At 42.5% G+C, this 12,260-nt stretch overlaps 1 protein-coding gene and 1 non-coding gene across 3 annotated transcripts; one reads left to right on the top strand and one right to left on the bottom strand.

Moving 5' to 3' along the window:
* The first annotated feature begins 768 nt into the window (after window positions 1–768).
* On the top strand, window positions 769–8,712 carry SNX12 (sorting nexin 12). 2 transcript variants are annotated; one of them, XM_065900652.1, is made up of 4 exons: window positions 769–1,037; window positions 5,665–5,760; window positions 6,296–6,420; window positions 6,830–8,712. In XM_065900652.1, the coding sequence occupies exons 1-4, from the start codon at window positions 873–875 to the stop codon at window positions 6,930–6,932; spliced, it is 489 nt and encodes a 162-aa protein (XP_065756724.1). In that variant the 5' UTR covers window positions 769–872; the 3' UTR covers window positions 6,933–8,712. The 2 variants fall into 2 exon arrangements, with proteins under 2 accessions (XP_065756724.1, XP_065756725.1); XM_065900653.1 differs by having other exon boundaries at window positions 873–1,025; window positions 6,830–6,932.
* A 3,019-nt stretch (window positions 8,713–11,731) lies between these two features.
* On the bottom strand, window positions 11,732–11,804 carry TRNAR-UCU (transfer RNA arginine (anticodon UCU)). The gene has a single exon. It is a non-coding gene; the product is annotated as a tRNA-Arg (tRNA).
* Window positions 11,805–12,260: the final 456 nt, after the last annotated feature.

The following is a 12,260-nucleotide window of genomic DNA, read 5'->3' as shown; positions in this document are numbered from 1 at the left end:
TATTTCTATAGATATTCTCATGTAGACACATATTCTATCTCCATTATGGGCTGTAAGCAACCTCAGAGCAGCGCCAAATTTGGAGTTTCGCAGAGTAGCGACAGAAGGTGTTGAAATAAATGCCCTCAGTTTGCTGAGAAATGTAATATCCGAGTACACCTGAAATTAGCTTTTATGTGGTAACAAGTGGAGGATGAAGATATGCCCAAATTTTCCTGAAAAGTGAGAATGAGAAATCATCTTTGTATACCCCATCCTCGCTGCTTTCCTGACACCATAAGTAGCGCTCACTGAGTGCTCAATTGTGTGTGAGATGACTTGAAACTACTAGTGGCACAAGTGGCCGGGCTGCGTTTTAGGTTCTTAGTACCATTGTTGAAACCCCACCGTCGGGAAACCACCATTCTATTTTCGCGCAAAACCAGGACTTATTCAGGTCACGGGGCTTCGGCCTATCACTGTACGGTCCTAGCTTGCGGGGCAGTGCCCACCGCTGATTGATGCACAGTATAAGACAATTTCTTGGCTTGAGGAGCAGCGATTGGCGGATCTCCCCTGTAGTGCTTCCTAGGATACTGGGAGTGCGTATTGGAGACGCAGGTTCCGGGGCGGCCACAAACACTGCCCGGAAGTCTGAATGACGCCTCCTCGGTACAGGACTTCCAGCCGTCCGCTTCGCCGCTATTCAGGGTGCCGGGCCCCGGGCCGCGACGGCGTGCGCGTGCGCGCGTGCGTGCGTGGGCGCGCGTGCGCGGCGCCGCAGTCTGTGGGTTGGCTGGTTATTTTGCAAGCGGGAGGGGCCGTGCGCGCTCCTGCTTTCGGTCTCTGTCCCCCATCCCCCCTTCCCCGGTCCCGGTCTCTCCTTCGGAAAGATGTCGGACACGGCAGTAGCTGACACTCGGCGCCTTAACTCGAAGCCGCAGGACCTGACCGACGCTTACGGGCCGCCAAGTAACTTCCTGGAGATCGACATCTTTAACCCACAGACGGTGGGCGTGGGCCGCGCGCGCTTCACCACCTATGAGGTTCGCATGCGGGTGAGTCACGGGGTGAGGGAGACAGCTGAGGGAGGACCGGGCGACTGGGCGGGGAGGGCGGGGGTGGGCGGGGGGTGAGGCTGCCATAGGGAAGGCCAACGGTGGAGAAGACGCTGGAGGGGTCATTTGGGGGTTAGGGGCTTAATAGGTTTGCAGAGAGGTCTGCCCACTCGGTTGTGGCCCGAGGATACAGAAAAGTCCTGAGGGGGGACATCGGACCGGCGTGAGGGAAAACAAGTACCCATGAGCAAGAAGTGAAGCATGGCTGGAGACGGTGGGGAAGGATGGAGAGGATTAGAGTGAGGAATCCCAGGAAATAGGAATCAGGACTGTAGCGACAGAAGGAGGGAAGGAGGAGTGGAAGAGGGCTGGGGGATGGAGAGCCAAGGCGATATGCTGCAGGGTCCCATAACTAAACTAGGTTGTGGGAAGTCAGTCTGAAGAAGGGGGACAGGAAGGCCCAGAGGAGCTTCTTCTTAATGAGGTCTCCGTGGATGATGGAGTTGAGCAAAGCCTAGATTAAAGGGAAGAGAGATTCCAGGAACGGGAGACAGGACAGTGGGCTTGGTGGAGCAGAAATAAGAAGGGGAGTCTCCTTGAGACTGAGTGCTTCCCAGACTTATGTAGAATTAACATCTGAAGGAGAGAAGTGTTTAATGCTTAAGTTTTCTCAGGTACTACATGCTCACTGGAAAACCTGACCTTGCACTCGGATTGGCGGATTATCAGTCGCTACCCTCCTCCTGGGCTGACCCTTTAGATTTGAAGTATCCAGAATATTTATTTCAGTATTTACTGGCTCTCATTTGGCATTTCTGTATATGAATGGCCATTTGCTCTTTCTGCCCTAGATTAACCTTTTGGATTCATTATATTAGTCCCTAGTCTGTAGTTAACTTTAATATATGACATTTCAGGACTGCCCCAGGAGTGGTTTCTTCCAGTGTGCATTACAGAGGACTTTATTCTCTAGTTCTTAGTCCACGATGCAAGGATGGAATGTGCAGAGTACATGGTTTGCAGTTTCTTTGGCCCCATTGAAGTGGTTACAGGCAAAAAAGTTTGAGAGCCATTTCCTAATTTTCCTTATGTTTTCTTCTCAGACTAGAGGGCCAGAATATTCTCTATGGACAGCATGCTGCTCAAACAGCATTTGAAGACCTAAAAGAGTGTATGTGCTTTTATTTTTGAATGAATGAATTGAATGAGTGTGCTCTCCCACCTGGGCTTTGAAACCTAATTAAGAAGCGATGATCTCCAAATTCCAAGTTTGGCAAAGTCCAAACTGAAGAAAGAAACGCAAATAGAAAAAAATGAGAAAAACTTGTCTATATAAGAACTGTTTGAAATCATCTCTTTGGGGAAGAATGGACATTAGAGCCCTCAAAATATGATAAAAGCTGGGAACTGTTAATGGCAGAGAACTTAATTACCCGAGGAATCCTGGGCATAACTTGTTCAGTGTAAGAACTCTCTGCTGTGGGGTTTTGGAGACGTTGTCTTGATGTATTACCCAAGAGCTGTAGGGATTATGAATGGAATTGTTCTCTACTTCAGGCATTCTAATAAAACAGGAACTGTTCATCTAGTGCCTACTGTGTGCCAGGCACTGAGCTAGGTTTTAGTTTCTAAATCCTTACAAAAACACCATTTTACAGATAGAAAACTGAGGAGGAATGCAGTTTAAGTAATTTGCCCAAGTACACATAGCTAATAAGTGTCATGGTTGAGATTTGAACCCAGGTCCATCTGACTCCAAAGCCCACCATACTCTTTCCACTACACTTTAGTCTCTTTGGCAATGCTTAGTTGCAAAACTTTAGTGTGCAAGATTTTTTTTTAACCCACTAAGTTTTTCATCAGTCTTTTCCACAATTACTAATTGTATAGTGATTGATGATAGGGTTGATGGCAGTTCCTAATTCTGTGGGTTTGAGTTAATTTGTATTTATGTTAATTTTGTATGGCCATATAGGCTTTTAATATTTTTCTTGAACTCTGTTTTGGGGAAAATTGGTGAAACCATTTGGTTTGAAATTGCTAATTTAAGTGACTGATCACGGTAGGCATTACAGGGAGCATGAGACTCAAGAGAATGGGCTTTGGGAATTAAGCATTGTGTATGGTAGAAGCAGATGGCACTGCCTTGTTTCTTTGTATAATAGCTCAGGGAAGGAATACCCACCCCAAGAAATAAGGAGTCTGGAGAGGTATTCTGGTGGCTTAACAAGATATGTATGGAACTTTTCAAATGTCAGTTGTCCTGTGGACTTGAACTTTGCTTCTTTCTCCCCTTTCCCTTGATTTTGTGTTGATCAGAGCCAAAGGACTCTATATGCTGTGCTACACAATCGTGTCTCCCTCATATAATTTTGTAGGTTGGAGTTGAGAGAGTATCCTAGTACATAGTATCCCCTTCCTTAGATGGCTAGGTGCTGAGGTGAAAGGCCGTTACTGTCACCATCCTGTGGGGGTGGGGAAAGAATAGCATTTTTGTAAGTCAAAGGAGGAAGTTCACAAAATGGCAGTGGGTGGTTTTGCTGTGTCTTGGAAGAATCTACTCAGCACTTTTTTTCTTTTCTTAGATCCTTCTGTTGGCTTCTGTAAAGGCCTACTGGTTAAGGTTCTACTGTTTGAGGATCACAGTATTTGTAATGAACTCTGGTGGAAACCTGGAATCTCATGATACTGAAGGGCTTTTTTACTTGAATGATTATTTTTACTCTCAGCTTTATCGAGATATAATTGACAGATAACTTTGTGTAGGTTTGAGGTATAGAATGTGATGATTTGATACACATATATACTTTGTGCAGGATTCTGAGAATGTTCTCTATAATGGCTTATTGTGAATAGGTAATACGTGCACATGGTACAAAATTCAAAAGGTATAAAAATGATATACTATAGTTATTGAAAAAAATCTGTGTATAAGTGGACCCATGCGGTTCAAACCTGTGTTGTTCAAGTGTCAACTGTACTGTAAAAATGAAGTCTCCCTCTCTCCCTCTGCCTTCCAGAGGTTCCCCTTTCTGAAGAAACCGCTGTTTCCATTTTCTTATTTATTCTTCTAAAAAATAGTTTAGGTAATAAGATATTACTTTACATATATCTCACTCCACTTCAACCTATTGACATTCCTGGGACCTTGATCCTGAGTAGAGTTGTAACTAATGTAAGTTGGCCAGTTATTTGGCTTTTGATGCCCTATACCTAGAGCTAGATCCTGAAAAGACAGTTTCCAGACTTGAGGACTACAAAGCATGACATAGTGAGGAATGTGTGAAGCTCTAGCATAGCTCCAATGCTCTTTACCTGCTCTGAGTTAGCTGTGGAGAAAGGAGAGAAACTAGCTCCTTTTTTTCCCATCTACTGATTTGAATTGACTGGTGGGAAGTATAGTCAGTATTAATACATTTGTTTGGCCATTTCTACTTAGAACTTGTAGATAGGAGTGAGGATCAGGGCTTTTTGTTTGTCGGAGGTTCCTGTTGCCATTGGAGCCTTGGGAAAATTCTCAGTGATTAAGATGTGGGAATAAGCTGATTTATATCAGGGAGCGAGCCATGGTAAGCCAACTTAACGTAAGTGCTATTTCTGCTGCACTTTCTGGATAAGGAAAGGGTAAACAGATACATAGGGCCACCATTAATCAATTGAGTATTTACTGAGTAACTTGCATAATCTGCACTTAGGGAGATGCAGCAGTAGTCATGGCTCCCGATTTCAATGAAATTATAATTTAGTTAGGTAGCAAGACTAACATAATGCTTGAAACAGTGGTGTGTCAGGCAGTACTAAAGTCTGTGTGTCATAGGAGTTCAGAGGAGAGGGAGACCAATAAATTAAACTGGTGTTGTCAGGACAGATTTCCTGGATGAAGTGGGACTTGAGCTGGGCTTGTAGAATGGAGAGGATTTGGACAGGAAAAGCAGAGGAAAGCATACTTTGGAGGTGCTTATCTCTTGTTGTTTCCAGGGAACTTAAATTCACTTTTCAACTGAAAATGTAATGCATGCATATGATAAATTCAAATTGCACAATGAAAAATGTGACCTACCCATTCCAGTTGTCTAGTCTTATTCTCCAAAGTCAATCATTGTTATCAGTATTTTTTCATAAATATTTAATTCATAAATATATATACATCTACATATCCCTTTTAAAAACAAATAGAGGCAGGCTGTATATACTGTCGTGTGCCTTGATTTTAATGCTTAATATCTTTCCATACTGGGACATATATATCTTTTGTATTCTTTTCATAGTTGTATTCCACTGTACAAGTGTACCATAATTTATTTAACCAGTTATCTGTTGATAGACATTTATTATTATTACAAATGAGAAAATTCAGTGAAAACCTTTGTACATACATATTTATGTACAACTTCAAGTCTATTTGTGGATAAATTCTAAGCAGCAAGGGACTTCTAATCACCACCTGTGACAAGGCTGGATGTGGTAAGGATTGGTATTCACCTGGTGGTGTTTGAAAGGGTTCTAGGAACATGGTCCATAGGAGCTGTTTCTTTCTTAAGACCTGTCCAAGTGGTGGTGATAGGTGGCCATCACAGGCTGACATTTCTTACCATCTCTGTTCTCTCACATTCTTTCTTCCCTGTAGACAAACCTACCTATCTTCAAGCTGAAGGAGTCCTGTGTACGACGGCGCTACAGTGACTTCGAGTGGCTAAAAAATGAGCTGGAGCGAGATAGTAAGGTATGGCCCTGTTTCCTGTGTGGCACCCTTGGGAGAGGAGATCTGCATAGGTTTATAAAATCTTGAAGGCAACAGAGAGGGTGAACACACTCTGTCTACCAAATCCCAATATATTGGATCTGGGTGATACCCTTTGAAACTTGAAAGTGGTAAGTTCAGGAGAAATTGTAAAGAAAAACTATTAGTTGACTTAGTGGCTAGAAAAGTCATACAACTTAATTCCTTTAGGTGCTAAAAATGGAAAGTGTAGCTAAATTTTTGGATGGTAGTGGACTGTCAAAGAAAGTGAAGAATATTTGGAGTTTACTTCCTTTCTTTTGAGATGGTAAACCTGTCCTCCCACAGAAACAGAACTGGATTAATTTTTGACCTGAGCCACCCCCTGACTGTTCTTATGACCTCAGTTCTTACAAGTTGCTGAACTATGGCATAGGATGGACCCTATGCCTAATAGGAAATGAAGTGTGTAGTGCTTTACCACCTTATTCCGTCTCTGTGCTCTCCCGTGTGACTGATATTTTGCGTCTGCCTACAGATTGTAGTACCACCACTGCCTGGGAAAGCCTTGAAGCGGCAGCTCCCTTTTCGAGGAGATGAAGGGATCTTTGAGGAGTCCTTTATTGAAGAAAGGAGGCAGGGCCTCGAACAGTTTATTAACAAGTAAGCCAAGTTCCTGGGGATTCCTTTTGCTACTTTTGCCACTTTGGTCTTTCTATACGTTTCGTCTCTTTCCTCTTTTGTAATGGGTAATATGATGTGGTGCCGATTGTGTGCTGGGCTCACTGGACAGTAAAACTCCGTTCCTTTGAGCGGAATTCCGATCCTGTACCTCAGGGCCTGAGAAAGCGCTGCATGTTGGATGTGTCTAGGGATTTCCCCCACCTTACACCTCTATCCCCTTCCCTTCTGCAATATTAGGGTTGAAGTGGTACCCTGCTGCTGTCCTCTGCTTGCTTGAACTTCAGGGCTGACTTTGCCCTTCTTCCCCTGTCCACATCCACAGCCCTGTCCCTCTGCAAATTCTCTCTGATCCCAGATACAACTGATAACCATCTTGGTCTCTTTATAGAATTGCTGGGCACCCACTGGCTCAGAACGAACGCTGCCTACACATGTTCCTGCAGGAGGAGGCAATTGACAGGAACTACGTCCCTGGGAAGGTGCGCCAGTAGGAGCCCCTCTCACCACTTGCCCTCTACTTTCCTGCTGAAATGACGTTGGTTTTTACACTAAGCCTCTCTCTCTCTCTCTTTGATCTGAAGTTGGCTCTCCATCCCCTGGCCTGATAGACTGTCTGGCATTGTGTTCCTTGGTACCTGACTATACCATGGGCACTCTGCTAGGATCCTCTCCTCTGAGGAGAGGTGGGAAACCACAGGCAGATGCCCTTTGCTTGGGGTTGGGGGGTGGGTGGGGGGATTGGACTGGAAGGCAATTTCTTGGGCATTTACCCATGCCAGAAGGCTAACCTTGCGGGGGGCGGGTCTTGTGCTGGTGGGGCACTTGGGTACATACTGATGCTGCAAGTCCAGGGGATTTTTCTTACTCTTAGGTTTAACCAGGAACACTGAGCAGGGAAAGACCCTGCCTTTCCTACCTGCATGAACTTTTTTCCTTGTGGGGAAGGTGGCAGAGACCGAAAAGCTCTCGTTTTCTCTAGGCCCGTTCCCAGTTTTCTCAAGAGTTTCTTTTGTTGTACTTTCTCTCTCCCTTGTTGCTTTTCATGGCAGTGATTCTAGAGTCTAAGCAGTCTGTTGTGTGGAGCAAGGTGTGTGGGTTTTCTAGGCCCATCATCATGGCTGCTTCAGAGTCAGAAGAAAGCCATAGGGCAGTTGGGGAGCTCCTGTTGCCTAGCCCCTTTCCTTTGTGGCTCCCCGCTCTGGCTGCCTATTCTCGCTCACCAGCAGGTGAGTCAGAATGGGCTGGGCCGGCAGTTCTCCCTCCCCAAGCCCTTGCTACTTTTATGGGTTAGCTTTGCAGATTTGGAGGCTTGAGGGCTAGGGGAAACTCACCACTGCCAGGTAACTCCCTGAAGGGTGGGAGTGGATCATTTTCTAGGTACCTCCCAGTGGTAGGGAAGGGCATCACCACTCTCTTCCTTCCATTCTCCCTTCCCCCCATCCCATTTAGTGCTGCCACAAGACAGAAAACACATGAACAAACCACACAGTCTCTGACTTCTCCTAAGCACTTTGAGCTATTGATGGGGCTTAGGGGCAAGAGTTGTCGCTGCCCTCCCCAGCTTGGTCACAGGGTTATTGAACTGCCTGCACTTGTTTCCCATGGAACCCCAGCATTCTCCCCGGAAGCTGAGCTAGGGTTAGCACCTGGGTACAGATTTCTTAAAACTTAGAGTCTGAGGCAGCTTCTTGAGGCTGGCGACTTTCCTGGGCTTCTGTCTGGGATGTAGTGGTTTGTTTGCTGGGGCCCGATATCTGTCCCAGGTGGTGGGATGGGAGCAGGTTAACTCTGGTGTCAGGTCAAAAGTGGGGCTCTTTGCTTAGACACCCTATCATGGAAGGACTGGAATTCTTTATATAGGGTCCTGAGGAAAAGGATTACTGATTCTGACAAGACCCTGATCGGAGAGATTAGGATTGGATTTTGATATGGGGTTTGGAGTCCATCTAAATGTTGAAGTTCCCTGACACAGATCAGCTCTTCAGCTGCCGGGCCTGTGCCAGGGGCTGAGCAGCCCCTAGAGTGAGGCTCTGCTCCCTTTCCCACCTTCCCAGTGTCGGTGTTGTTGCTGCCTTTTTCATTTGTATCCTCTGTTATTGACTTTTTTTAAAAAAAGATTTCTCCTTTCATTGTGCACAAGTGCTGAGAGCCTGAGGCCCCATTTCTGCTGTGTATATATCCTGACTCGGGGCTTTTATTCAGCAAAATGTTCATTCTTCTGTCAGACAATGTCATATTCAACTCTGTTCATATTAAACCACTGTGAAGCAAGCCTCTGTTTCCTGCTTAAGTTGTAAATTTAGTATTTTTTAGTTTCTAGGATATTCTGGGTATTGTGCAGAAATTATACAACATGGTCAATGTCCTGAAGTGATAAGTAATTTTTACATTTAGATTTTAAAAAAAGCAGAATCCTAGCTGCCTGTAGCAGTATTTACCTATCTTTCTTGCAACATGCAATTGACTTTGTCACAGAGGTAATGCATCTGCTTGCAGGAAGTAGCCATAGGTCTCAGTAACTGTGGTTTGGGTCAGATTTAGTAGATTTGGTTTTTAAGCTTGTGGGTGTGTGCTAATTTGGGCAAAATATATTTATTGTGTGTGTGTGTATAGGTATATGTATATGCTATCTGTGTACATAAATACGTCTGTGCATACGCTCATCCTCCGACACACCCTCACACCCCTTACAAACACTATTTCTTTCATAGGCTTTTTACCTCAATTGAGCTGTTTTTCTTTCACATAGATTTGATGCAGGCAGAAAGGTGAGTGAACTCTGAGAATTTTTGATGGATGGATATTTTCACTTGACCAGTGGATTCTGAAATGGCTTCATCCACAAAGTGGGTTTTGGGAAAGGTTTGGGATGAGAGGTTAGGTAGGAATCTTGACATTTGGGGAGTCCAAGGTAGTTTTAATCATGTAGTTGAGTGTGGAAAGAAGGTATAGAAAGTGATGTGGTCAAAACATTATGAATTAAGATGACTTAACAATGGTATTTGGGTACAAGTAGAAGAGTGGGGGCTGAATTGAAGAAGTTAAGAGGTTTTGGTAGTTCAGGAATTAGATGACTAAAGATATATGAGAGGATAGGGAAGAACAGCCGTTTCTGTGAGATAAGAGAAAGGAAGAGTAATAAGAGAAATGCAACCTTCACAGGCAGCAGTGTTGGAGAATGAATAGAGAGTAACTAGAAAAAGCAGCTGTAAAATAAAATATTAAGCTGGGCTGTGATGGGGCGGGGTGCTTGAGGTAAAATAAAATGATTACATTCTCTTTCTTCAGAGACCTTATACTTCTTATACTTTAGTTCAGGAGATATCTAAACAAGACAAAAAAATGCTAGAGACAAAATAAGAGGTCCAGATGCATCTAGTTAGTTGTCTAAACTTTTTTAATATCAGGTAAATTCCCTCTTTGGAGTCAAATGTAACTGGGTCCTGAAAGAACCCCAAATCCAAGCTCATCAACACTGAGAAGGAGAAGCATACTTTTATAAGGAATTCAAGTTTATGCATGCAGCTAGGCATTTACTACTAATTAATCCCCTTTATCCATAGCACAGAAAGCAGCTCAACCTTTCACTGGGACCTGGGGGACAGAGGCTAACAAAAATTTTTGAACATAGTAGCTAGAACCAAAAGAAGTCTAAATCCTCACATTCCACAGATGCCTTATCCACCCTCTGAACCATTCTTTGAGATGAGTTGAGCTAGTAAAGGGTGGGAGAGGTGGACAGCATTCAGGCTTCTCTGGAGTTTTTGTTGGATGAGGTGTCCTATTTAAGACACTTCCATCTTCAAATACATGCTGTAATAATTTAAGTAAAATTACTTTTTTGCTTTGGAAATGCAGACCAGCTGCTCACTTCCCATCCTTGAGGACTGTTGAGTCATCTCTGGTCTTCTCTTCTTAGACACAATAACAGTTCTAAGTTTTCCTCACTTCACTCATTTTTAACCCTTTTATCTTTATTATTCTTAAATCTCTCCAAGGTCCTCATATGTCCCTAAGTCATAGAGTCTAAAACTGGACACCACTTTAATTATACCCTGAAGTTTAGGTGGTTGTTAGTCCATTTATACTTCGCAGTGTTCAAGTTTACTTTTAAAATGTAAACACTTTGTGACTAATTTAGCTTGTGGTTCTCTGCCACTCCCTTCCCGACCACCCACCACCCCTCATTCTTCTTATCTGTTTTTTTGCCTTGTACAAAAAAAATTGTTCCCTATTTTACTTTTATTTTCTCTCTCCCTCCTGTCTGTCTGTCTACCTGTCTATCTATCTGTCTGTCTCTGCTATTGAGAACAGGAAAGTCATTCCTTACAAAACAGACAAAATGGGGGTAATTATTCACATTATACAGAATAAAGGATTCTTTAAATCATGACAGGGTTTCTTTAAATAGGTGCTTCCTATGGTGGTTTTAAGTGTTTGTATATAGATCAACAACTACTTAATGTAGAGAAACTGAAGGTAAAGGATTAAGAGGCACTGCCAATTGAAGAACAATCAGAAATTGGATAAAACAGTAGTTCTTAAGTGAACAGTAAAATAGATTCACAGAAATTTATGCATTACTTTTCAAGAAAATTGTTATGCCAATAATTTCTTTCATCTAGATACAGTCAACTTTTGATCATCTGTGCTAGTAGAGGGATATACTTTTTTATTTTGTTATGCATTTTCTAAAATTTAAATATAGGGATGTCTGATATTCATAAGACTTAAAAAATATTCCCTAATATGTCATCAGAATAAAGACTCAGGAAAATCTGAAAAGTAGTAGAAAGAGTAATAGGCCTGGAATAGAAACCTGGGTTCTGGAGCTGGCTATGCTATTAGCTGGCTATAGCACCTTAGGCAAATTGCTTCACCACTCTGGGCCTGTTTTCTCAGCTTTAAAGTGAGGGGATTTGACTAAATGATATCTGAGGTACCTTAAATCTCTAATGCTTATGATTTCTAACCCTTGCCAAGGAGTTGAGAAACCCTGGAGGTGATGCCACCAAAAAGGTGAAAGCACAATTTCCCTGTGTGATGGAATTTGCTGTAGTGCAGTTAGTTTTCTCTCCCAGAAATGAAAGACTCTTCACTTATCCTGATTAGATTTTGTTTGCCTATATCCTGTTGTGTCAAATCATGAGTACCCCCATTGAATCTCCGTGGTGATTTGATTTACAGCTGCCCTAATTTTATCATAGGTCTTCTAGCTGAAATTTTTATTTATTATTATTTTTTTAATTAAAAAAAATATTTTTTGGCCACACAGCATGCAGGATCTTAGTTCCCCAACCAGGAATCGAACCTGCGCCCCCTGCAGTAGAAGGGCAGAGTCTTAACCACTGGACCACCAGGGAAGTCCCTAGCCGAAATTTTTAAATGAAATAGTCACCTCATAACTATATGTAATTATTCTTATTTAAAATATATAAATTATAACGATCTGATTACAAAATTATAACTTATCTGATTACAAAAAATTACAGTATTATAAATTATAACTTGATCTGATTATAAAAGTGCCTATTTTGTTAAAATGTTTTATTGTGATAAAGTTCAAAAGTAATTAATGCTAATTGACAAAATTGAAACAAAATATAAATATGTAGAAAGTGAGATTTCTCCTTATTCCCTAATCCTATTCCCATTCCTCAAGAATAACTTAATTTGGTATGTGTCTTCCTAGACTTTTTTCTATGCACAAATATATGTATATGAATATATACGTATATTCATACACACATATACAATCATCGAATATAGTTTTTTGAAAACAAAATGGGATATTTTATGTAGTATTTTGCAACTTTATC

Source organism: Phocoena phocoena, chromosome X, assembly GCF_963924675.1.
Source record: "Phocoena phocoena chromosome X, mPhoPho1.1, whole genome shotgun sequence".
NCBI classification, from domain to species: Eukaryota; Metazoa; Chordata; class Mammalia; order Artiodactyla; family Phocoenidae; genus Phocoena; species Phocoena phocoena.
Note: the sequence above shows the minus strand (reverse complement) of the source record. Positions and strands in the feature narration are given on the sequence as shown.